Source organism: Mauremys reevesii, linkage group 12, assembly GCF_016161935.1.
Source record: "Mauremys reevesii isolate NIE-2019 linkage group 12, ASM1616193v1, whole genome shotgun sequence".
NCBI classification, from domain to species: Eukaryota; Metazoa; Chordata; order Testudines; family Geoemydidae; genus Mauremys; species Mauremys reevesii.
Window position 1 is genome coordinate 3314945 of NC_052634.1, and position 27192 is coordinate 3342136.

The 27192-nt window shown below is 41.1% G+C and overlaps 1 protein-coding gene across 6 annotated transcripts in view; it reads left to right on the forward strand.

Annotated features, from left to right (window-relative positions):
- The window catches only part of CADM1 (cell adhesion molecule 1), a 287524-nt gene that overhangs the window by 186979 nt on the left and 73353 nt on the right, over positions 1-27192 (forward strand). For all 6 annotated transcript variants that reach the window (XM_039496484.1, XM_039496486.1, XM_039496487.1 and 3 more), the window contains exons 2-3: positions 24376-24522; positions 25750-25902. In XM_039496484.1, the coding sequence (XP_039352418.1) occupies positions 24376-24522; positions 25750-25902 (300 nt within the window). The remainder of the gene's footprint in view (positions 1-24375; positions 24523-25749; positions 25903-27192) is intronic.

The following is a 27192-nucleotide window of genomic DNA, read 5'->3' on the forward strand; positions in this document are numbered from 1 at the left end:
TCTGTCTAGTGCAGGGGTTGGCAACCTTTCAGAAGTGGTGTGCCGAGTCTTCATTTATTCACTCAAATTTAAGGTTTTGCGTGCCAGTAATACATTTTAATATTTTTAGAAGGTCTCTTTCTATAAGTCTATAATATATAACTAAACTATTGTTGTATGCAAAGTAAATAAGGTTTTAAAAATGTTTAAGAAGCTTCATTTAAAATTAAATTAAAATGCAGAGCCCGGACCGGTGGGCAGGACCTGGGCAGTGTGAGTGCCACTAAAAACCAGCTCACGTGCCGCCTTTGGCACCCGTGCCATAGGTTGCCTACCCCTGGTCTAGTGTCATTTTCTGAGAAGCTTTAAAAAAATTGCTTATGGTCTGTTCCTGCTCTCATGGTGTCCAATGCGGAGACTTTCAAAGGCATTAATAGGTAGTTAGGTACCTAATTCCTACTGGAAGTTAATGGAAACTAGGCACCTAATTGCCATTTGGGTTTATGAAAATCTTGCCCCTTACTCTGCAGCCAAGAGGGGCCGGCCCAGCTGAATATGGATGTCTGACACCATACCTATTCCTTTCCTTTCCTTAATCTGGAGCTTGTTTTTCTTTCTTTTGTTGCTATGTATAGAGTTGGCTCTTGTACCATAATCACAAATGCCTGCAACTAAATTGTTGCAGAAAATTGTATTGTCTAGAAGACTAATTGAAGAACGCAAATGTTGCTGCTGCTGGTTGTGTTGTAGAATTTAGTCATGGTTGCACCACAACTTTTGCAGCATAATTGCATTGTGGTTTGAAACCCCTATTTTGTTCCTTGGTATGTTTCTTTTGCACATACTTGTCCTGGTGAAGTTTGAAGTAGGCAGCACAGAGAGCTACTTGGTTTGGAAAGCAGAGATAATGTGTGTTTCAGGTGGAAACTTCTTGTGTCCAGTTTTAAGCAGAACTTGTCCCTTTCCTCATGTTAAAATGAAGTTCAGACTCTGTGCTTACTACATCTTGGACATCTTTAGGGAATAGGCTCTGAGCACCAAATTCCTATTTATACTAAGGCTCCTTAAGATGCTTATACACTGTTAGAGTGGAACAAAGGGGTCCACGCCGCTTGGATGGGTAAGGCACCAATCTTAATGCTGCAGTCAGCCATCTTTCTCACTTGCTTTGGTCATGTAAGATTTTATCAGCAGGTATCTTTATTGTCTCCCCTGAACTTTCATGAAATAACTGGTAGGAGATAATCTCCCATCCCTGTATTCTAGCATCATGATCACCCCCAGCTGAAAGGAGGATCTGGTGTGGGGGGGGGGAGAAGGAGCAGAGATGTTCTACCTGACTGTTCTGAAGAAATATTCACAGGCGTGGAGTCATCAAATTTTGGATGCTAATCCTGGCTCTGCCGGTGATGTACTTTGTGGCCATAGCCAGCTGCTTTCCCCCCTCTGCCTTGGTTTCTCAGTCTGTGAAATGGGGATGAGTCTTACCTCAAAGTTGTATTGCAAGATGTAAGGTTCAGTGCTCTGCACATGTAAAATGCTCTGCAAGTGCCAAGAAGTCTGTTTTTCAAGTGTCATGACACAAACTGTTGGAATGGTTTCCTTCAAGATGAATTGTAAGTTTCCTCCCCTAAAGGAAGTAGTGTGTTTAACTTGCATGCCTGCTCAGAGTTGATGCCTCAGATTCCATTGCAATTAGGAGCAATGGAATTGACAAGGAAATACTTGACCTCTGTCTCATTGCTTTTCTTTAAAATTAGCTTTTTGCGGGGAAGTGAAGGATGAGTGACACCCATTCAATTTGAAAGTAAAACTGTTAGCACAAGATGAGCACTAGCAGATGAATTTGCTATATAGCATAAGCTTCAGACTCCGAAGTATAAACGTGTAAACTGTTATACCTGGTTCCTCTTACTTCATTTGTACAGTGTTTGTTTAGATCAGTGGTTCTCAACCGGCAACCCGTGGGCCGCTTCTGGCCCAATTAGCACACAGCAGTGGCTCATGTGACATCCTCGGGGCCGTGCGGGTGGTATTGGATAACATATTGTGGGCTGCATATGTGACCCACAATGGTAAATAGGTTGAGAAGCACTGGTTTAAATTGACTTCAAGGCAGGAGCCTGTGTGTCCATAAAACATCTAGTGCTCTTCCCACTATAGAAATAAGAGTTTTGCCCTGTGAAAATCCCAGAAGATCAAATACTTGAAGATGGTCCTCCACAGTGGAGGGAAACTGAGAAATGAGACTGTTTCTGCATTTGTTTTACTGCTAGTGTCTTTTCCTGACTGGTCTTTTCCCAGGCTTTTTTCCTGCTGGAGTCTGCTGTGAAATACCAGTCCTGCATGGTTCATATTAGTTTGCTGGCACAGAAATAACTTTTCACATTTCAGCATTCTGACTTCTCTACAGGCATCAAAACTAACTGCTTTGTTTTGACTTTTTCTTGTCTAAAATGTTATCGAAATCGACACATTCCTGTGAAACGTTTCAATTTTGACAAAACTGCATTTCCCAATGGGAAACAATACCTTCAGATTTGTCGATCAGCGATAATGGTATCCAAAGCCGTGGTTGCATGTGAGGTCACCATGAGATAGTCTGCAGAGGACCAAGAAGGGGGCCAGTGATGAAGACCTGAGTGATCCTCACTTCAAGAGGGAGAGGAAAGGAAAGGAGATCCCATTGAAGAAAATACTGAAGGAGGGAAGATCCAAGAGAAGATGGAATCATAAAATCCCTGGGAGGCTAGGATTTTGAGAAGAACATTAGACACTTGCTAAGTCTAGGAGGTTGAGGATGGAATGCTGTGTGGTCTGAGATTTGGCCAGGAAAAGGTTGCTGAGGACCTGAGTGACAGAAGTTTCTATGGAGTCCAGGCAGAAGCTGGATTAGGGAGCGTCTAGAGTAGAGTGTGTATGTGGGGAGTCTAGAAACTAAAGAGAATTTAAGGCTACGACCTGCACTTGCAGAAAACTGCATGTAGGGGGTAGCTTGTGGATATGCCCCTGACTAGCATTTGGCTAACATTGTCCTCTTTCAGGAAGGATATCAGTGAGGCAGTACTGCACGTGTCTCAGATCCAGCTAGTGCTCCCTTTGCATCAGCATGAGATCTGTGGTCTCCCTAACCACAGCTGGCAAGAGCTCGATGGATGGGCAGAAGCGTAGGCAGGATTGTCGGCCTTGGTCTCCATCCATCACAGATCCTTCTTTTCCTGTTGTGGGGCAATGTCTGCTCATTGACAGGTTGGGGGAGGCATCTCATCAGGGTGCCCTAGCTTCCTTGGGAAGTCTGATCTTCCAGTTGCTTAGACAGTGGTGCATCCTCATTCTCCTCTTTCAGGGCTCTTTGGCCTACACAGAGAGAGTTTTTTCTGATGCTGTGGATAATTGTGGGCTCTATCCAGGTTGCCTTATACTGAATTACACCTTGGATTTTGACTCTTCTTATTTGGTTAAAGTGTTAGCCAGTAGGGAATTTGTCTGTCTCTCTTTCTGAAGGGGAGAGGAGTGTGGGAGAGTTAGAAGTTTCAGGTGGCAATCTTCTCTGGTAAACAGTGTCTCCAAGAAAGAGAGTTACTGTTCTCCATCAGATTATGTGCCTGGGAGGCTTTCCAGCTATTGATTATTTTGCCTGCACTCAGAAAAGAGAAGATACTGTGGGGAGCAGATACATGAAGTCTTCCTATTGGTAACTGCTGTTTGATTGGCAGCTGATGAAGTGAGTAACCCATCACAATAGATTGGTGAGTCTGAGTCACAGAAACTTAATTTTCAGGTAAGAAATTACCCTTTCATATAATAGTCTGACACCACTTGGCATCTTCATGAGAAATATGAGTAATTTTCACATTGTAATATTATTCAGCACGGTTATCATCATCTGTTTACAGCTGTCTCTTGAGCGAAATGTATTCCTTCCACCCCCTCAGAACTCTCTTTGGAATAAGAGTCTGAGCGCTGAGCATCTCTTCTCCCGTCTCCTGCTTTCCCGTTTCTTTGGTAATGTCAGTGGATTCTGACATACGCTCTGAGTGCATATCTGATGAGTTCCAACACAGATCCTTACTGCTTGGTGTGTCAGTTCTAAGCTTTGAGTTTGGAAGGCTTTCAACATCTCTCTTTGGCATGAAAATGAACCAGGAGATGCAAGAAAACTAATATTGCAGCCAAATTTCAGTCACACAGACTGTCAATATTAATGAATGCCCTTGAAGCAGGTACTGCAAATGTCTGACTCTGGAGTTGAGCTGCTTTTAGAGGCTAGATCATTCAACAGACTTCTCTTAAATACCAAAGGCCCTGTATTTAGGTTCTGGTTATAGAGCTAATTTCATCGGTGTCACATTTAGAAGCTTCTGAATGCTGACAGATTGAGTGCTTAGATAAGTTCAGGTGCTTGTTGCAGTGTTTTATCTTTATTACTGTGCACAAATGAGATGTTGAGTTATTTTGTTACCTCTGTGCATTAACACTTTCATATCTGAAGACTTGGATGTCTTTCATATGCATGGTAAGCATGCAATGAAACTTGATTAAAATGTGCCTGGATTATAAAGTTGTCATAGGTTTCACCCCCACTTGGAGCTGTTGGGTTCCAATGTGGGGACCTGCCTTGGTTTGCCTCTAAACTAAAATCCTAGTTTAGATCTGGTTCTCGCTACCACCAGTCAGTTTTTAAGTGTCTGACACACTCCCTGTTCCCCCAAAAACTTCCCCTGGGGAACACAGATCCAAACACCTTGAATCTCACCAGAGAGAGAGAAACAGCCAGTTCCCCTCCCCCCTTCCCTCTCTCCAGCCTGCTTTGGAGAGATTACACCGAGTCAAATCCTTGACTCAACACAAAGAGGGACTCACCTCCCCCTCCCCTTCCCTTGAATCTCCACAAAAGAAGGAATTAACCAAGTCCAAAGAAAAGAAAAGAATTTATTAAAGAATAAAAAAAAGAAAGTCACGGTCTCTGTAACCAAGATGGAACAATATACAGGTCTAAATTTATCAATCTCTGGAGAGAATTCCCCCTCCCCCTTTCTCAGTAAAAGCAATATCAGCAAACAGGAATAAAGAATTTCCTTTAGCAAACACACAACTGCAAATATAGAAAGCAACTCAAAAGACTAATCCACCTTTCTAATTAATACTCACTATTAAATAGTAGAAACTACTCCAGGAGAACTTGGAGACATGACTGACCTCTCTTAGATCCAAAGAGAGCTCTCTAACAAAGAACACAGACAAAGGCTTCCCTCCACAGAGATTTGAAATTATCTTGTTTCTGATTGGTCCTTTGGTCAGGTGGTTATTAGGTACTGCATGTTAACCCTTTACAGGTAAAAGAGACCTTAACCCTTAACTATCTGTTTGTTTATGACAAAAGTCAACACTGTTAATAAATGGAAAATGCTGCATTCCAATGGCACTCAACTCACGTAATGAATCTGGTCCTATAGGTAGAAAATCAGTGTTTCTTTCCCATTGCTGCTCTGTAAGCACAGTGCATTGTAGGGAATTTATAACCGCATTCACGATCAACTAACTGGTAGAAGGGTATTACATCAGTAATCCATACAAATATATACAGTACAGAAATGCAAGCAAACCTTTGCTGGTTCCCCTCCTGCCCCAACACGTTTATAATGGTGCATCCTGCTGGCTAAGGGGTGGGGTGAAATGTAACTGTTAAGGATCTCACCTTTCGTATAGTCTGAGTAGAAGTGCCATCTTGACTGTAAATTCCTTGGGGCAAGTGTGTCATTTTATTTGTCTGCAAAGTGCCACGAACATCTGTGGTACAGTCGGCAAAGAATTGTCTTCCTCAGCAATTGTCCTTACCACTTCAGTCCCCTCTCTGAATTCTTCTCTTTTGCACGCTACTTCAGAGGTGTTGCACAACTCAACCCCAGCCTTCATGCTGGACCTCATTTTATTGCATCTTCTGCTTCACCTGCAATGCCAGCCTTGATGCCCTAAACTCTCTTCTCCCATTTCCATCTCCATCTTTTCCATGATGCTCTCTCGCTCTTGGACTTTTCCAGCTTGGCTCACCAAGCATCTCCCACCTATTCTTCATTTGTATCCCTCTTAAAAGCTCACTCTGTAGGGAAGAAGATACAGTACTCCGGATTCTTCTCTCTAGTGGATTCCCTGTCTTTGGCTGTCTGGTTGTTTTATTAGCTCCGTATTTCTTCAGAAAGAGACTACATTTAATGTGTGCCCTGTAGAGCGCCAAATACCTGTCATCATTAACACATACCAGGACTGCTTCTTGCCCAAGAGCTAGGGACAGAGCAAAAGAATTGTGTGTTCCACACGTCTCCAAAGTCTCATAAAGCTGCCATTTTATAGATGGCAGCTTCCAAGTGTCTGTGGAAGTACAACGTGGAAATGAGGCAAACTGGACAAGTTAGTGTATGTAGCAGAGAAGAAACAGCTTTTGTAGTAACTGGAAGCCAGATTTTTAGACACTTAAAGATAGTCATCAGCCTAAGAGCATTAGATGTCTTATGCCCAGGGGAGTTAGGCACCTAACCTGCTCAGGTGCTTCTTTAAATTCACTAGGCACCTAAATGCATTTGTAAATCTGGTCCTGAGACTATGGGAGTAGATGGTACCTGGAATTGAAAACATAAGCATTGTGTGTGGAGTGGGAGGGGATCACCTTTTACAGCTCTCATAGAAACCTGAGCTTATTAACAAAGATGCTAGTTAATATGGGAGGTTTTCATTAAGTGGTCACCTGTGATTAGGAACTGGACAGAGCAGCGGTTCACTTCCTGTGCTCTGTGAGCAAATGTTAGAGGGCAGCTACTTCTGATCATGACTGACCCTGGTGGTATTCAAACCAATACTGTACAGGTGGGAGGCTGCTGTAGTACGTATGCACCACACTGATGGGTGATTTGGAAAGGCATTTTCTGTAGTAGGATTCTGTATCCGATCACTAATGCTCTTCTAAGTCATTCGCTCCCTCTACAGTTTGTTTTAGAAACAAGTTCTAAATCTTTTCACCCTTAAGTTTTTATACAAGTGGACAATGGCATACCTGTTTTCACACACTCAAAATGTTTTAATAGATCTCGGAGGACATAGTATCAGGTTTTTTTATTGCACATTTTAAAGCAGCTGCAGTCAAAGCTAGACGTGATATTGTTTATCATTGGTATAAAACTGTTCTGGCCGGAAGAGACTTAATAAATGACAGAAAGCAGCACAGCTTTGATATTTTTCTGCTGACAGCTGTCCTTTTATTCTTTGGCCATGAACAGACGTCACAAAATTAACTCCATTGAAAGTAAATGCCTTTCGTTGCCAACACAATTAGCACAAATTGTCCATTCTTCTCAAAAGTTCAAGTTTGACAATTGTATGGCTTTTTAAAATGGTCTCCTAAGACTTCCTGACCAGATGCAGTGAGCTTCAGTGACTTGCTTTCTGATGTTTTTTTTTTTTCTTAAAGCAAACTTGCTGCAGAGTGAAACTGTGGCTAGCCTGCCTTTCCCTCCCCTCCCCAGCATATAATCCTGTATACGTTATACAGTGCAATGTCTGTCCATTTATGATAGTCTTGCCACAGAAATAGGTTATTGTGTTTACTTTAAACATATTCTATCTCTATGATGAATAGAAAGGGCAAGGACTCTGTCCAGTTACAAGCAAAGAATGCTTTTAGTAGCACGGATAGATGACTAGATGTTTGTAAGATTTACATGATGTTTGTCTTCAAATTTGTTGGTTCCTAACCACTGCCTTTCTTGTTGATCTTTAACATTGATCAATTTTTTACACTAAAATTGTGTTAGTCCTGTGGATTGATCATACTTTTTTTTCCCCCAAAGTAACAAGTGGGATAACGGACTTGATTGTCCCCCTTCTTCTCCCCGAATCAGCTTATGGAGGGGGATTGCTGCTTTTAAGTTGACATTAATTTTCATAAACTTCTTTAAAGATGTGACTCTAAGAACCCTTTTCTGACGACGCACATGTCCATCAGGCCTCACAAACTCACTACCCTGAACGCTGCTTTCAAAGCATTTACCCGAAAAGGGTTGTGTGAGGTGTCTAATGGGAGCTTACTGCTGTGACAAAGTTCCTCCTCTACCTTGGTGGGTCCTGCGCTTATTGGTGGATTTGCTCACCTCAGTGATCTTCCCCTCTGGTGGAACCCACAGTCTGGGTCATCTCCTCCTGTGTCTGATCAGGAGTTGGGAGGTTTGGGGGGGAACCCGGGCCCGCCCTCTACTCCGGGTTCCAGCCCAGGGCCCTGTGGATCGCAGCTGTCTATAGTGCCTCCTGTAACAGCTGCATGACAGCTACAACTCCCTGGGCTACTTCCCCATGGCCTCCTCCCAACACCTTCTGTATCCTCACCACAGGACCTTCCTCCAGGTGTCTGATAACGCTTGTTCTCCTCAGTCCTCCAGCAGCACACCCTCTCCCTCTCAGCTCCTTGTGCCTCTTGCTCCCAGCTCCTCACACGCGCACCTCTCTGACTAACTGGAAGGCTTTTAACTAGTTCCAGCCAGCCCTTGATTGGCTTCAGATGGCCCAATCAATGTAGCTATCTCTACTGCCTTCTAGAAAGATCTTAATTGGCCCCAGGTGTCTTGATTAACCTGGAGCAACTGCCATTTGGTTACCATGGTACCAGGGATTTGTTTAGCCTGGGGCTAACATACCTGTTCCTCACTACTTTACTGTAGCCATCCGGCCTTGCCCCATCAACTGCATAATGGTTGTGCAGTGTAGGTACAGGTGATGTACATACTGAAAAATACAGTTTAAAATCTGCATCCCAGTCAGGATTGACAGGTTTTTCCTAGACAAAGGAAGGTTGTTTTACCTGTCTGCCTTGACTGATATGTAAGTGAAGCAATGGAAACGAAACACAATGGGAGCCACGTTTGTATTCCATCCACAACCAGTAGAATGTGAAGTCAACATGGGAAGACACTGGAGACTGGAAGCACAGGGGTTGTCTTGTCTTGGGTGAAAACACAATGAACTTGGGGGTAGAAGGGGAAGTAAAACAGATCGCTCTGTTATCCATTTCACTGAAGAACAGACTTGGTGTTCTGGTAATTCTGAATCCCGGTTTGACTGAAAACTAGCAAGCTCTGCAGAAAAAGCTTACAATCCTTTGTCTAAAGGAGTGTAGTCTGCTACAGTAAAGTTTTAGTTTCTAGAAAGCTTGTTGTACTCTTGTATAACATGTTGTTCTTATTACCCTTGCTCAGGGGGCAGGGGAGGGACAGATAGCTCAGTGGTTTGAGCATTGGCCTGGTAAACCCAGGGTTGTGAATTCACTCCTTGAGGGGGCCACTTAGGGATCTCGGGAAAAATCAGTACTTGGTCCTGCTAGTGAAGGGAGGGTGCTGGACTCAATGACCTTTCAGGGTCCCTTCCAGTTCTGTGAGATAGATAGGTATATCTCCATTATCTCTTACTCTTTTGTCAATGAAGTTATATTTGATTTTACTATAGATTACAGTGCTGTGTTATATTGGAGCTGATACTCAGTTTAATCAAACAAGCTAGTGTATATGTACTGTTCCCTTGGAAGTAGAAAGCCTCGTAATTACAGAGTGTGTCCAGTGATGGGCTGGACACAACAGGAGGATGCGTCTCAGGTGTTTGGGGACTGAGATACACTCAGTGCTAACCTGCGAGGCAAAGTGGGAGCTTGCAAAGCCCAGAGGAGGATGTTTGAGTAGCTGAAGGGCCATGGCCCTGGACACCCAGAGAAACTTACATCCACTGTATTGATTGAGCAATCTTATGGAGCTGTCAATCAGTCTTTATTTGCAGTGCTGTAGCCATGTCGGTCCCAGGATATTAACGATACAAAGTGGGTGAGGTAATGTCTTTTATTGGGACAACTTCTGTTGGTGAGAGACAAACTTTCGAGCTTACGCCTCCCTCCTTTCTCCCCTACCTGTCGCTCTACCCGAGTCCAGTACATACAGAACAAGGATTTATTAAAGGGTAAATATCACCTAAATGTGGTCAGTGTGAATGAGCAGGATGTTCCCAAGTCATTCCCTTATCTATACAAGACATACATAATTGGATCTTGCGCTGAACACTCTGCTTATTGGGGGATTTTATTATTTTTCAGCTTTACAAACTAACGAAGACTTAAGACAAGAATATAGGTTTGCAGAATTTCAGTATATACCATCTTCTGAACTTCCTCGCATCTTGGTTTATTCCAAGACTTTTCCTTACAGGATTTATGTCCCTCCATCTCCCCCTCTCTACACTCACTATATAATTCACTCATTTTCAAATGGTCCAGAGGAACTGAATAAATGAGGTCAGAGATTCCCTTTAGGTAGTAAGGAAAAGTTAGCCCAGTGATTTTTCTTTCACTTACACTGCAGATACCTATTTCAGGTACTACTGACACCCATAAATATAATACATGGTTATTCAGCCTATTAATCCAAAATGCTCAGGTGCTGGAGTTGGTTTTACTTTTATGTTGTGTGTTTTTTTTTACAAAATAGGGAAGCATTTCTCCAGTAGCTTGAATTACCCCAGCATTGATTCAAAAGGCTTCTTGCCTGTTGTGTAAACTGTAGGTCATCCAATTTTTCACAGAGATGGAAAGTTTAATCGAGGAAAACGGTTTGGAAATCTGCATGCTGACAAGTGCAACTGACACATTCACACCGATAAAATGGGTTCTCCACTGCAGCGTAAGCTAGGATTTAGTTAGCAAACAAACTGTTATTTGAAGGACTTTTCTCCCCTTTTTCCAAGGCTCTGATTGATTGATTGATTTTTTTAACCTGGAGCATTTGTCATTGTTGGAATCTAGCTTGAATTTTGCTTTTTATATCCCTTCCCTATTAGATTCAGAAGGGGGGGGGAGCCAAGTGGCCCTCTCTGTTTTCCTGTAGGTTCCCAATCTCTGTAGCATTTTAGCCACTCACAAACAGCAGTGAATGTATCCTCCCAATACCGAGGTGAGGAACAGCTGTACTGTGACTGTTTTACAGACCCTGATCCCAAGGGTGGGAGGGGGGAATCCTTTTCTAGGACTGCGGTCTAACTGACTTCCACATGGTCACCCAGGAATCACGTGCTAGAGCTGGAAACAGAATCCAGGTCTCCTGAGTCTCTGTCCCGTGCTTTAACCACAGACCATCCTTCCTCTCTCTGAAATCTTTTATGGTACTTGCGGTCTTGGCTGGTTCACAGAACTTTGGCGATAAAAGGCATTCAGCTGCGGTGGTGATGAGAGGCAGTCTGAATCCCTAAAATGGATAAGGCAGGTGTGGGTAAGATCAAAGGCGAAGCAGATCAGAATCGGATCTTTCCCTTAAAAGTGTCTCTTGTCCTGACATCTAGGTATGGAAGGAGTGGAGCACAGGAGTGCATGGTGGGTTCCTTGAGACGCCGTTTCACTTACCTTATGTAAACCCAATGTTCAGTTTCCAGGAAGCTGTATAGTGCCAACTAAGCCCCGTAGCAGAACCGTAACGTGCCATGAAGGAGATAAATGCTTTTAAAGACTGGACCAAAGATGATGATGTAACAACTTAATTTATTTCATTCACTGATGAGAATATTTGGAAATGAATTTGTGTAGTTTTACCACATATGGCCTCAGAGTGTGTAGGCTGTGTTCGAAGCTAATGGGATTAGTGAGTGCAGCTCGAAGGACATAGTCATGTCCCTGTGAAAGTACTCAGCATTGCAGAATTCAACATTGGACGTAGTAATTAAGTGACTAAAAGTGTCTTAACAATTTTGCTTGGCTCAGAAATACCTTTTATGTTGAAATTGAAATATCTCCCTGTAAAACTCCATAAAATGCATTGAAATATTTCAGGCATCCACCAAATAAATTGAGCTTGCTGTGTGTGATGGCAGATGTAGAGGTAGGACAGACAAACTGAATTGCCCCATGGTCAAATCAGCTTTTCCTATCTATATTTTTTGACCCAATAATCCTGTTGTCATTGTACTGACAGGAAAATCTCAATCCATTGTAATGTGACAAAGTGGAAAACCTCAAAACCATTTGTATCAAGAACATTCTGGAGAAAGTGGAGGGAACTGAAACCCTGGAGGCACAGTGCTCCTTTAAAAATGAGACATTTCAGTGACTCCCTTGTCTTGATTGTGCTTCAGTTAGTGTAGATCTATGGTGGAAATGTATTTAGAAGCAAAACAATTCATCGTGGACAAGAATAAGTATCAAATCATGTAACCAAAAAGCAAGACAATTTGGAGTTTAGTGTGGTTCTTAACAAATTCCATGTGCCCCTGAGCAATGGTTAACAAACTTTACAGTATTTAAACAAACACTGGCATTTAAAGGGGTGACTTAAGGATGGGGTTTCAACTTTCAAACTGAATTTCCTGGGTTTGCCAAGTCATTAACTTTACTTGAATGAGGGTCTTTTAAACATTTTCTTTCCTTTGTTTCTATTACCAAATCCACCAAGAGACAATGCACCTTAATTGTTGTCAAGGAGATATGATTGTGATCTATATGCAAATATCCAAGGCAATAGACTGTAGAGGAACCAGTTATAGACTATAATCTTAACATGTATTTAAATTATTGTGAAACTGTATCATATTTACTATATAGACCCTAATGACTCCAAAGGACCCATTACACTATATTATGTGATTTACATGTTTAAAGTGCATAGTAATAATCAAACATACCCATGTAGTAATGCATATCTAAGCTGGAAGAGAGAATTTTAACTTAGTGTTAGACATCTCAACAGGAAATTAATTATATATAATACAGATACAAAGCACGTGGGTTTTTTTATATTCAATTTGTGCACAGTTAACTTTAATTGAACAAAATCTATCCAACATGAATATAAATCAGTTGATTTTTTTTACCCACTTATTTTTCAAAACTTGTTCAAAAGTTTTGCTGATTATTAGAGGATATTTATTCAAATAAGGATTTTTCACCCTTTAGCACAGCTTCCCTCACTCACACCACCCCCTGTGATTCTGCATTGGGAACATAAAATTGATTTTTCCCCCTCCATAATTTTTCTTTGTTAGAATGTAAACGCAGTCTAATGGAATTAAACACACTTTAAAATGTATATCTACCACCAGTAAATATTTTGCTGAATATTTCTTGAAATGTTTGAAGGGAAACTGAAATAAGACTGCTGTTGGTCATAATATATCTTTATGCTTGTAATCTGCATAATTCACATTAATATTTTTCCCTATTTCATGAAACTGAGTATGTATCCAGATGACTGAAAACACTAGCTTATACTATCTGGTGTTTTGGTTAAAACAAACAAGGATAATGGGTGATGTGAAGGGTCCTCATTTTGACTGGGTAAATGTCACTTGGGTTCATGATGCAGAGATAAAATTTCTAGAGTGGTGCTTCTTGGAGCAGGTAATCCTGGAACCCAAATGGGGAGAAGGAATTCTTGATTTAGTCCTAAATGGAGCATAGGATCTGGTCCAAGCGGTAACTGTAGCTGAAGTCACTATAATGCAATTCAATATAACATACTTAGGGAAGATACGAAAAAAAATAAATCACGGTAACATTTACCTTGAAAAAAGGGAAGTAAAAAGAATGACAACTAGTCAGAAATTAAAGTGAGCAGTCACAAGAGTAAAATGCCTGCAAGCAGCATAGGGGCTACTTAAGAACACCATAACAGAGGCTCAGAGTAAATGTATACCCCAAATCATAAAAGATTGTAAGAAGACCAAAAGAATTCTACTAAACAGCCAAGTAATGGAGGCTGTTGGAGGCAAAGAGGCATCCTTTAACATTTGGAAGTCAAAACCTAGTGAGGAAAATAAGGAGCACAAACTGTCAGGTTAATTGTAAAAAGTACAATGAAGCAGATCAAGAAGGAATTTGTGAAGCAACTTATTAAAGACACAAAACCCTAACAGTACGAATTATTTAAAGTACATCTGAAGCAGGAAGTCTACCAAATAGGTGTTGGGGCCACTAGATAACCAAGGTGTTAAAGGAGCAACCAAGGAAGACAATACCATTGCAGAAAAGCTAAATAAATTCTTTGCATTGGTTTTCACTGCAGAGGACGTGAGGGATACCCTCATCAGAGCTATTGTTTTTGAGTAGCAAATCTGAGGAACTATGCCAAAGAGATGTGCCAGTAGAAGAGGTTTTAAAACAAATTGATAAATTACACACTAAGTCACCAGGACCAGATGGTATTCACCCAAGAGTTCTGAAGGAACTCAAATATGAAATTGCAGAACTACTAAGTGTGGTATGTAACTTGTCACTTGAATCAGCATCTGTACCAGATGACTGCAAGGTATCTAATGTAACACTGTTGGATTTTTTTTTTTTTTTTAAAGAGCTCCAGCGGAGATCTTGGCAATTACAGGCCAGTAAGCCCAAGTTCATTACCGGGGAGAGTGGCAGAAACCATAGTAAAGAACAGAATTTTCAGGCACATGGGTATCTCTGATTTGTTGGGAAGAGTAAACACAGCTTTTCTAAACAGAAATCAGGACTCACCAATCTACTAGAATTCTTTGAGGATGTCAACAAGCATGTGGATAAGGTTAATCCAGTTGATACAGTATACTTGGATTTTCAGCAAGCCTTTGGCAAAGTCCCCCACTTAAGGCTCTTAAGGGAATTAAGTTGCATTGGATAAGAGGGAAGGTCCTCTCATGGATCAGTAACTGGCTAAAAGATAGGAAACAATGGGTAGGAATAAATTCAGTTTTCTCAATGGAGAGAGGTGGACAACGGCATCCCCCCAGGTTCCATACTGGGACCTGTGCTGTTCAACGTTTTCATTAATGATCTGGAAAAAGGGGTGAACAGTGAAGTAGCAAAGTTTGCAGATGATATAAAACTATTCAAGATAGTTAAGTCCAAAGCAGATTGTGAGGAGTGGAAGAGGGATCTCACAGAACTGGATAACTGGACAGCAAATTGGCAGATGAAATTCAGCGTTGATGATTGCAAAGTAATACACATTGGAAAACATAATCCCAACTATACATATATAATGATTGGCTCTAAATTAACTGTTAGCACCCAAGAAAGATCTTGGAGTTTCCGTGGATAATTCTCTGAAAACTTCCGCTCAGTGCACAGCTGAAGTCAAACAGGCAAACAGTACGTTTGGGATAGAAATTGTTAAGAAAGGGATAGAAAATAAGACAAAATATTATAATGGCACTAATCTACACACACACACACACACCCATAATGTGCCCATACCTTGATCACTGTAACCAGTTCTGGTTGCCCCATCTCAAAAAGGATATAGTGGAACTGGAAAAGGTTCAGAGAAGGCAACAAAGATGACCAAGGATATGGAAAGGCTTCCACACAAGGGAAGATTTAAAAGATCTAAAAAAGAGACAACTATGGGAGGGTACGCTAGAGATCTATAAAGTCAAGAATAGTGTGGGAAAAGGGACTAAAGAAGTGTTGTTTACCCTTTTCAACCATACAAAAACCAGGGATCACCCAATGAAATTAGTAAGCAGCAGGTTTAATATAAACAAGAGGAAGTACTTCTGTTCTCACAACCCACAACTAACCTGATGAACTCATTGCCATGGGATGTTGTGATGGCCAAAAGTATACCTAGGATGATCGTAAACTTCTGGCTGCCAGAAGCGGATCACTTCATAATTGCCCTGTTCTCAGCACTCTGGTATGGAGCACTTCCAAAGACAGGCTATTGCGCTACATGGACCATTGTTCTGACCTAGTATGGCAGCTGTGATGTTCCTTCGATAGAGGTTGGGAGGGGGGGTCAGAGAGAAGCTTTTCAAACAATGTTTAGATTGAGAGGCCTTTGAATCAAAATAACTATTCAAATCTTCAGGAAAGTTGAGTCACTGGCTGTTTCAAAAAATGCAGAACTGTGCTTATGCTTCCTGGATCCCATCATGAACCCCAAACCTAAAGGTGAAAACACACTTCCATGAGACATATTGTCATTCCAACTAGGCACTGGATTTCTAAAGAAATCAGTTGTCTGTTTTAATGGAGCGACATTCCATCATCAGAAGCTTCAGTGACTTGAACTTCAAGTAATTTATTTCTAAATTACTTTTACTGTAATTCTTATTAATTCAGATAGGGTTTTGACTTGACATAAAACTCGACAAATATAGGGAACGGTTTAATGAATTGAAAGATAGAATTGAGTCTTTTAAATAAATGTAAAAAAAATGTTAATTGCTTAGATGGAAATCAAATCTTAATAGCTTTGTTAATCCTTTGTAGTGAATATTGTGTTTACAAAGAAGTATGGAGAATGTATCCAGTTTAACCTTCTCCAGAAGCCTTTTCTCAACTGGAGTGATAAAACTCTTCCCCAGGGTTTTTTTTTTTTTTGTGGTGATTAACTTTTTGCTTCTATTTATCCACAGCAGAAGCTGCTGCTTCTGTATTGGTGACAATTTTCAGCTGGGGAGCTAACCCTACTGTTAAATTCTTCATTGTTTAATAGCATAGCAAGTTGAATGCATCCAAAAACCATCCTCTTCTTTGCACCTATAAAAATTACTGCATAAAAACAGGTGCTTTGCCAACTTGAAATTGACCACTAAGGCATCTGTACCCTTCCAGTGGTCTGAGTCTTGTAAATCCAGAAATAGTTTGTTCATGGGCAGTGACTTGTTCCATTTTTAAATGCAGCAGTTATTTCTATCATTATGATAAAAGCCAATGTACAATGTGCTGAGTTAATGCAACTTGGTCACATTCTGCAGTAGGAGAAGAGAGGGGGAAATGTTTGCTTGATGTGAGATCTTGAAAAAATCTTTGTGTGGTTTGCTATGGATTTAGTTACAAAACAAGGCCACACAGTAGTGTGTTGCCAAGTATTTTAACATGGCCTCCCACCAGGATTCCACCCTTTAGCCATTATAAACCACCTTTCCAGGGTTCCTTGTGCAAAGAGGACAGTGCGTTCAATAGCATGCAATACATTCACTTGTTTTCACATATGAATAGGAGACTCCTCCATCCCCCAATATAACGGCTTAAGTAGACAGCGTCATTTTGGCAAACCAGATAATAATTGTTTGGCGATGTTTCAGAAAACTATACTGAGTATATTGTTAGTATAGAATGGTGTTTAGCTTATGTGATTGGAGATAAGGAGTGAGCATTGATAGTCTTGTAGAGGCACCTGGTGGAAAAAAATTAAATGCCTGTAACACATTCATCATGAGTATTTTTAATGAATGCTAGGGGACACATCCTCTCTGGGGAGGGAGGTTGATTGCTTTTATTGATATTTTTTAATTGCCTTATAAATCTGAGACAATTTAGCAATAGGCACAGAGACATTAATAACACCCAGGGTCACAGAAATTGCTCCAAATCCCTCTTCAAAATGGTGGCAGGATTTGAACACGGCTCTCCTGAAAGCCCTCGCCACTCCCTCACTGAGCATTGTGAAAGGCATGTGGCAATTTTTCAGTCTATTAAAATTTACATTTCTCTTACAGGTTAAATAATGAGAAAAATATGAAATTTTAAGAGTAAATTGTGTCCTTATGTTGCTGCTTCTCAACCTTTTGTTAAATTGTGGTGCACAGAAATAGACTTTATTCTGAGGTTTCATCGGAAGCACGTATAGTCACATCGTTACTAAGTTACTTGGACTCTCTAGCCTTAATGCTAACCCTTTATGCATATGCTGTCATTAGCATCCTTGACACCTTTCTGCTATATTTTCTAGACATTCGTTGGTACCTCCCTTTCTCACCTCTAGTTCAATACCATACTTTTTAGTCATTAACTATATACCTACATCTCTTACATTTTCCCATCATTAAGTTTAATTCGACACATCTTGCCAGTCAAAAAGTTGAAATTTTTTTCCAGTCTGTGCTTGCTTTTCTGTCATCAACAAGTGAAACCACTTATTATCGGTCCTTTTGTCTGTACTGTTTGTATAGTTTGAAAGCAGATGAGAAATCAGAAGTGACCCAAAGGTACTTCAATCTGAATTTCTCTTTTGGGTAGATATCCTCTCAAGTTCTGTTTTATGTACTTTTTACTGCTTAGCTTCTGCTCTAATTTTCCTTAGGATTCCTTCTGCTTATTTTGTGACCTGACAGAACTTGCATCATTTATGAGGAAAATTAGAAATTTAGAATGCAAGGGTTTTATTTCAACTATGTTCCCCAGCATTCTCTAAAACTTGAACCCAGATATCGCTACATGCATCTGATATGTTGGTTCCTGTCAGTTAAAGAGAGAGGGGGGTTTTGTGCAGCTGACTTGTAAATAATTACTAGACTCAGAGAGAGGAGATGGCATGAAGGATTTTTCTTCCATTTCTGGACTTCACCTACTGCAGTTTATGAAACTAAGTGTGCCAAGGTTCCTTCCCCACTCTGAACTCTGGGGTACAGATGTGGGGACCCGCATGAAAGACCCCCTAAGCTTATTTTTACCAGCTTAGGTTAAAAACCTTGTCTGGAACAGCATGCTGCCACCACCAAGTGATTTAGACAAAGAATCAGGGAAAGGACCACTTGGAATCCTATTCCCCCCAAGCTATTCCCCCAGGCCCTGCACCCCCCTTTCCTGGGGAAGGCTTGAGAAAAATATCCTCACCAATTGGTAGAAGTGAACACAGATCCAAACCCTTGGATCTTAAGAACAATGAAAAATTAATCGCCTTCTTAAAAGAAGAATTTTAATTTAAAAAAAAAAGGTACAAGAATTACCTCTGTAAAATCAGGATGGTAAGTATTTTACAGAATAACAAAATTCACAAGCTAAAACAAAAGGTAATCTAATGCATTTCTTTGCTATTACTTATTATTTTTGCAAGACTAGATGCTTTGTTCAGATATGTCGTAGGGAGATGTATTTTCCCTGCCCTGTTTCCTTGTTGACTCCGGGAGACGCAGAGAAAAAACCTTCCCCCACAGATTTGAAAGTATCTTCTCCCCTTCTCGGTCCTTTTGGTCAGGTGCCACCCTTTACAGGTAAAAGAGGAATTAACCCTTTATGATTTTATGATACCCTTAGCTGTATGTTTATGACAAAGTGTATATCTGATAATCAGAGGACAAATTGCTGCTTATCTATATATTTTCTTAAATGTTTTAAAGAGACTTGCTTTGTGAGAACAGTGTTTCAATATTCATGCTTTGAGAGAGTGGGAGTCAATCTTGTAACATTTTATGCAGTCACCCCAATGCCAAGAAGTTAAGTGCTAATTTCATTTTCTCTGATCTGAGTACTTGGCTATGCTTTAATACAATGGGCTGTTCTTTTGTTATCTGCAAAATACTCTTTCTGTTTAAATTACATTGAAGAGTTCTGGTATCAATATGTTGTCACAGTGTAATCTGGATTCTGGTTTACTGTGGGCCTTCTCTTTTATTGCAGATTCAAATGGAGGGGCTTCTCCAAAGCATATGGAGAGCATTGTTTAGTAGCAGGCTAACTGGGGGTGTGAGTTCACAGACTTGGTAAATGTCCACCATGGAAATAAAGCTGATCTCCTGAGGCTAAGCGTGCTGAGTATTAAAGAATGAAGGGAGTAGTAAACAAGGTGTTTGATATTCCATACCGTTTCTCCCTAGACTTGATGTGCATAATTGGGTTCTGGATAAATTACAGGAATTAAAAAAAAAAGAATCCAGTGTAAAAGAGCTCATTTACATATAAGTATATTCTCCATAGCAAAGTAAACGATGCACAAGCAGGGATAGTTGTCCACCAGCTAAATAAAAGAAACTTCAACAAAAAAGGTTGCAGTTTGAAATACGATTCCTGATCGGGAGTAGGTTATCACTCTGGCTTGTGGAGTTCTTAATGAACAAAAATTTACTGGAAGAAGGCTTGACTTCAAAAATGCAAAAGTACATCCAGAGGGTCTATGTATAGTACAGCCAATTCCTCATGCAATACAAGCTTAGCATTACAATTAAGTCACCTTGCGTCTTTGAGAAGTGTACGTACTTTATCTAAAATAGCCATGCTGCATGCAGATGAAAGAGTTAATTGTTAAAGTATTTTTTTATAGTAGAGCTTTATAGTTCCAATATTTCCATGGCAAATAAAGCTATTATCGTCTGTGGCATATTTTGAACATAGTAGCTTCTAGGGGTTCAGGACCTTTTATGGAGTAGAGCACGTATAACAGCACAAAGGAAATAATTGTCATTTGTTACCTGAAGAATAGAGTTGTGACCATAGCTGCCAGTCCTCAGAGACAGATGTTCTCACCTTGGGAGCATCAACCCACAGCCTTGGCATCATTGGAAGGAATCTATCCTTGTTTGGGATTTGAGCTCCAGCTCTTTTTGGTCTCTTGCATAACCCAGCTGAAGGAAATCATTGTTTCTTACTGTGGCAGCTTTTGTACCTTGTCACTCCTTTGATTCAAGGGGGGGGGGGGCGAGGTTAACCCTGCCTCCCTGTGTTTGTCGGTCTTACTACCTCCCCGGTAGTCAGGGCTGTATGGCCCAATGGCCAGAGTCCCTCAAATCCACCTCCTTGGGTGGGGTAGTGCGGCCCAGTGGCCGGAGTCCCTATAGTGCTCTCCTAAACCAGCGGGGCCCAATGACCAGAGTCCCTCTACACTCTCTTCGCCCAGCGGGATAGCGCAGCCATGTGGCCGAAGTCTCTATAGTGCACTCCTAAGGCAGCGTGGCCTAATGGCCAGAGTCTCTCTAAATTCTTCTCCCCTCGGGTGATAGCATGGCCCAGCAGCTGGAGTTTGTCTACCACCTTTGGGGTGAGAGAGAGGGGTTGGTGAACTGTCTCGTTCCCCCAAAGGTGGGGGGGTTAGAGACCCCCGGTAGGGGAGTCCGGGCCCACCTGCCTTCACCAGGATCCGACTCAGGGCCCTGTCAGTGACAGCGTGATCCGCCATGGGTCAGCGGGGAATCCTACCACAACACGCTGCCCGCAGAGTGGTGGGAGATACCACTCCCTTCCCTTCCCTGGGTCACTTCCTACCAGTCCTCCAAACGTAGCAGTCCTTGTGGCATCAGGGTCTCCAGGTTCCTCAGTACCCGATGCTCCGTCGGGTTCCCACAGCTGCCAGTCTCTGGGCCTGCTTCCTGGCTCCTCAGCTCCCTCTTGTAAGGCTTGCAACTGCTCCTGGGCTGGAGCTTCTGCTGGGCGTCCTCCTTCCTCAACGGCCAGCCCTGACTGAGCGGTTCTGTAGGCTTTTATGCTTGACTCCCGGTTGGAGCATGCCCAACAGAGCCTCAGGGGCATGGCTTCCTCTGCCAGCGAGGAAAGGGTTAACTCTCTTAGTCCCAGTGCGGGGCCAGTCTGCCCCATCACACTTACCAAGAAAAAAAGTCTGCCGATAGGCTTCAAAACAAAGAGTAAAGTTATGTAATTTTTTAGTTAGCTATCTGTTGCAGATTTCTCCTTTATAGAACTGGAGCTACTGTGATATCACTACATGGTCTCTTGCTTACCAGTCATAAGCACATGTGTACCATGCATGGATGTAGTGATACTTTAAAAGGCTCATGAATGATGGAGTAAGTATAATTCTGACATAAATGGAGTTGCCCAGTGGGATTAATTTCAGATCAATTAGATTACAATTGAAAATATTCGTAGAAGAAAACTCATGCAGATTAGAACAATAGAGAATGTGTTTCAAGTGTTGTGTTCAGGCATTAAAATTAACTTGTTAACTGTTCAGAGTTACTTGATGTTTACTGAATGTTTTTATTGGGTTTGCTTGTTGGTACAGAACATTCTGACTGACTTGATTTATCCATTCTATTTTATTTATTGACTTCCTTTTAGTCCTGGAAAGGATAAAATACAAAAGGCTTTGGTAATATTATTATTTATATTAGTTGAGCAATTTCCATATACACTTCTGCTGCACATCTGATTGCATTATTGTGTTTAGTGGCTGCCTAATTGCCTGTGCAGGTATTCCTGGTTGGAAATTATCAAGTCTCTGTTGTGCAAGTGAACTGTCCTACATGAGTGGGGCAGTCACTAAATTGTTTGTGATATACCTCACTTTTCCATTCTAAACCCTCGAATCTCCAGTCCAGTTTATTTCATTACGTTTAAAAGTTGTCCATTTTTCTCCAGTGTTCCCTTATTCACAGTTTTTTAATGTTGCTAAGCATCATTCAAGTGGAAAGAATATTTGGCCTGCTAGAGGGAAAAATATGTTGCATTCTTAGTACATAAAATATATAGACAATTTAAGATTGAGAAAGGTAAATTTAATTTTCAGACTTTTAAGCAAATACTTTTCTGTTCCCTTCTTTATTCAACTCCGTCAACTACCCTTGACTGTTTTCTATGACAGTCCTTGTTATCACAGCCAATGTCAGTGCTATGGGGCTTGGCCACCCTTACTTTCATGAACATTGATGTGATGAAGTGTATGTTGATAAAGACTTACTATCATCTCCTTACCACTTCAGCTTGGAGCTGCTAAAGGCTCCCATCCTTGAAGGCAGTGGTTTAGTATAACTTAGTTGTGTAGCTTGAGATTAAATTTACATACATTACTGGTCTTTTTTTTTTTTAACAAACTACCCAATCTATAGGTATTTTAATTGCCTCTCAAGCGATTCTTAAAAACTATTGCTTTATCATAAAACAGTATAATTGTTGCTGTATTTTCCTCAAAAATATGCAAATTGCTGCTGAGTAAATAGCAACTGTTAGTTGTGATGATTCACAGATAATTAAAAAAAATGGAGAATATGGCCAAAGGAAGTATCACCGACTGTATAAAGCTTCCCCAAATTCCAGAGATTGAGTGAAAGCTGTAGGTGAACAGGGGGAAATGCCTGATACTATAGGGGCTTTCTCATGTATGGCTGTTGTGAATATGGGCACTTTGTACCACAAGTGATTTCCTTTCAACAACTGTAACAGGAACAGGCAATATTTTGTGTTGCAATTGTCCTAACAATAATTCAGCACTTTTTTCAGTTCTAGTATCAGAGTAGTCCAGTCACATTTTCTTAAATCACTCAGTGGGCTTGGTTCCCTCACCTCCATCCCAACAACAACAGAAAATGATGATGCCACGTGTTGCTCAGTATTTTGCTGGAGATATTTGAATCTTTAGGATTGTTAGCGCTACAGATAGCTGCTTTTTTTTTTTTTTTTGACTAGCAAGAATTCCCATCAGCTTTCCCCTTTCTACTTTTGGTTGGAGGGTAGGGGAAGACTTTTTAACTAAGTGTTTCCAGAATCTTTCTTATATAATTATAATATACTACAGAAGTAAGCTCTTCCATTTCCCTTCTTGTTCCTACTCCTTTAGTATATTTTAATATAACAGTACTAGAAATTGGCCATATAGCAAACACAATCAAATTTGAATGAACTAAAAATTAGGCTTCAGATTTTCACAGCACTTCAAGAGGAAATCCCAGGATTGCTGTATTCTTGGAAGCGCTTCGCATTTTCAGTGAAATTGGTTTGCCTCCTTAGCACCAAGATCTGCACATGTGGCTCCAGGAAATGTCTTGCATGCGTTAATAGGTCCTGATATTTTACTCCCTACAGCTTTGTTTTATCGGCTGCTCTGTCCATTCATTTCTCCATTTCACTCTCTTGTGTAGCTCTGATATTCTTTTGGTTCCTAGGGAATTAAGAGGTAGACATCATGCCATCAACTGCATGGCTCACGATGCCTCCACCACTTGTTTTTTAGGAGCCAGTCTGTGCCACGGTGCTTGGCTCCTTACTATGATGTAGGGCTGAGATGAAAACATGCCCCCCCAGAGTCAATCTCCTTTTGTTCCCTTCCCTCTTTCCCCCACTTTGGCATATGTTCCTTGCATATCTGCCAACCAGGGGTTCATTTTAAAATATTTCATTCTGGGCGGGTGGGATAAGGTAGCAGATGTTTGGCTTCTAGGAGCAAGAGAATTTGTCTGCTCCTTCTTTGCCCAGTTCTTTCCTTGGAGTCACATTTTTACATCTAGATGAAATTATCCATCAGCTGCTTATAGAGCAGCTTTGCCAATGCATACAGCAGAAGGGGCAGTCTTTGTTTTTAGAAAAGCAACTGCCCCTTCTCCACTCTAACCACCCACAGAGCTCTCCCAGTTATTCTAGTCTAATTTAGTAGTGTTCATTAGAGTTAAATGGCATGTCGTTATTTTTTTTCCCCAGGATCCCCCTTTCAAATGTTGTCCAATGGCCAACTGTATATGTGTGCAGCAATGAAATTATTGCCCAGGTAACTATAGTTATGAATTGTCTCTAGCATAGACACTAAGCCAATAATAATGCCCTCTTCATACTCAAGAAGGAATAGTTTGCTTCAGCATGGGGGTCCCCCAAAGCTTGTTCTTGATCGATTTTATATGAATCCTGCTGACATAATTTAAAAACTTGGCAATACGGTATTTAATCTCTTTCTTTCCTTGCTTTTTAAGGTGATGGACAGAACTTGGTTACTGAAGATGTGACGGTAGTGGAGGGAGAAGTTGCCACCATCAGTTGTCGAGTCAAAAACAGTGATGACTCAGTGATTCAGCTACTGAATCCCAACAGACAGACGATTTATTTCAAAGACTTCAGGCGTAAGTTTCCATCCCTGTGTTATTTGGTAGCAACTGACCCCCACCCTCCTAGCATTCTGGATAAAAATATTGCTAAAGCCTCTTTTTTAATTGAATGTTATGCACTTAAAGTTTTGTTGATTCTTCAGAGCGTAGATGACAGGCAATCATAATCTTTCTCCTTAATGGAAACCTTGATGGTCTCTTTTAAAAGTCAGACTGTTTTACTTTGCAGTAGGAATTGATTGTAGTAATTCAGGGTGAATTGCAACTGAGCACCAAATATTTAGCTGACAAAAACAAATTGAACACAGTAATGCAGGAGAGTACAATGTTCTGAGAAGTAATATGTTTGGTCTGAAGATTGACATGTTCAAGATAATCTGTCTCCTTTAAAGCCAAAACTAAATCTGTCGCCATGGTGCCCAGTGCAGGAGGATGGCTTTATTTCCTGTTTAGATAACACTGTGAGGATAACAATTGAAATGAGACTATTTCAATTATTCAGCCTAATGGCTGCTGTTGGAATTGGATGGGATGGACCAGGACTACTTGTGCTCTCTGTGTACATGCAACACAGAGGGTCTCTTCTCCAAAATTGCTTACAATGTAAGTAACTAATTGGGTGAGACGAACTCAGCAGAGATTGTGATTTACTGGTATTGCAATAGCATCTAAGGACCCAGTTCAAAGATCAGGGTCCCCATTTTGCTAGGTATTACACACCCTGTCCCAAAATTGACACTCAAGAGAGACCATCAGTGAGTCTTAGTTGAAATATTTGTCAGTGCTGTCAAAATTCTCAAAGGGATTTTAGCAGTAATTACTTGTGTAAGGAAACCTAAATCTTAAATTCTTTTTCCTGATTCTTCTCTGCTTCATGCCGGTTCTAATCCACTCATGGTATCAATCCTGCACTCTGCTTTAAGCCACAAAATAACCCCCTGAATTGTTTTTATGGCAGCCTTCTTACCCAAAACATCGCTGCATCTTCTGACAAACAAAAGCTAGACACATCAGTAGTTTGTATGGAGAATTTGTATTGATTAGTGTTATTGATCTGAGCACATGAGTATTGTTAAAACCCAAATTGAAATGCAAGGAGCTGGAATAATGTGGAAGAAGTAAGAGTTTTGTTTAGGCACCATTACTACTCTTTCAGGCTTCTGGCTTTGCCATGTTTTTGTGGGAGGAAATGTACTATCTGTCTTGTTCATCACAATCACTAATGATCTGTTTGTTCCACAGCTTTGAAGGACAGCAGGTTTCAGTTAGTGAATTTCTCTAACAGTGAACTCAGAGTGTCATTGACAAATGTCTCAGTTTCTGACGAAGGAAGATACTTTTGCCAGCTCTACACCGATCCCCCACAGGAAATTTATACCACTATGACTGTGCTTGGTAAGTGCTGGGCACTAAACTCTAACTCTTCAATTACGTGGAGGGTCCAGGAATGAAGGGGAGGGGAAAAGGAATCAGCGCATGGTTTTTTGGAAACTATTTTGTAGCAATTACAGCCAGCAAAAGTTGCTAAAACTGAATCAATTCTTAAAACTTGCCTTATGGAGCCACACCCACTCTGAGATTTCACTAAAAATCAACATTTTTTTTTAAATCCCAAAGAGCTCTTACACTAAAGACCAGCTGCCTTTATGGATCTAGTGAGTCTGGGACTCGAAACGGCAGTCTCAAGATTTTGAAGGTGACTAGCAAAGATCAACCTACATTTTCGAGTGAGCCATTTGCCACATGGAACGTCATAGCTGTTAGCTACTAGTGGTGTTAGCTAAGTGAGGAGGAGACTGGCTGTGTGCCTGTACCCAATAGAATTTCTTTGTAATCACTCTCCATGCTCCTCTTTCTAAGTAATATCCTGTCTGTAGTGGAGAAGCCAGATGTTTGTTTTTTCTGCAGCATTTCCGTTTCGTGAGATAAGTACAGGTTTAGGAGCCAGACTCCTCTGAATTCTAAGTCTGGCTCTGCCTGTCACTGACTCACTTAAATTCCCTTGGTCATTGTCTCCATTTGGAGGGGTGGGACAATACCTGCCTTGCTGAGGCTGCATAAGGATGAATCACTGCATCGGCTGAGTATAAACGTATGAATTCCTAATGTGACGTTTTGGAGTAAGTCTGACACTGTTATTGACTTGGAGGGGATGTCTGCCCACCCCACAGTCTGGGGAATGGCAAACACTTACAAGGGGAAGACAGTCAGCTGGCTTTAGTAATCCTGCAAACTATCCTCACAAACTTTCCTAGACCACATGCCTTTCATCTTTAGGGTAGCGGAGTATATCTGTGTGTGTCACACTTCAGCAGGAGGGTGGGGATCGTGGTCATAGATTCTTCTCATTCAGTGAGGAGAAAAAGGGAAGGAATAAGATTTAAGTATTTGTCTAAAATTAGGGGTATATTAATTATGGTTCTCAGTGTCCATATTGGGACCCTTGGTCTGCCTACCAAGAGCAATTCTTACTAGCTCCTAACCTTGTTGGGACCACTGGGGTAGGCAGGCCCATATTTCATTTGTTCTTCGTCTCCTACTTCAACTGCAGGAGGAAACCTTTGAGGAGCGAAAGGCCAAAGCAGACTAGGAGGGTACTCTTCAAACTGTCATCGCATCTTTCCCACATTGAAGCTGTTGTGCCCCCTCCACCTTCTCTGGCTTCAAACAGTTTCAGGAGCTAAC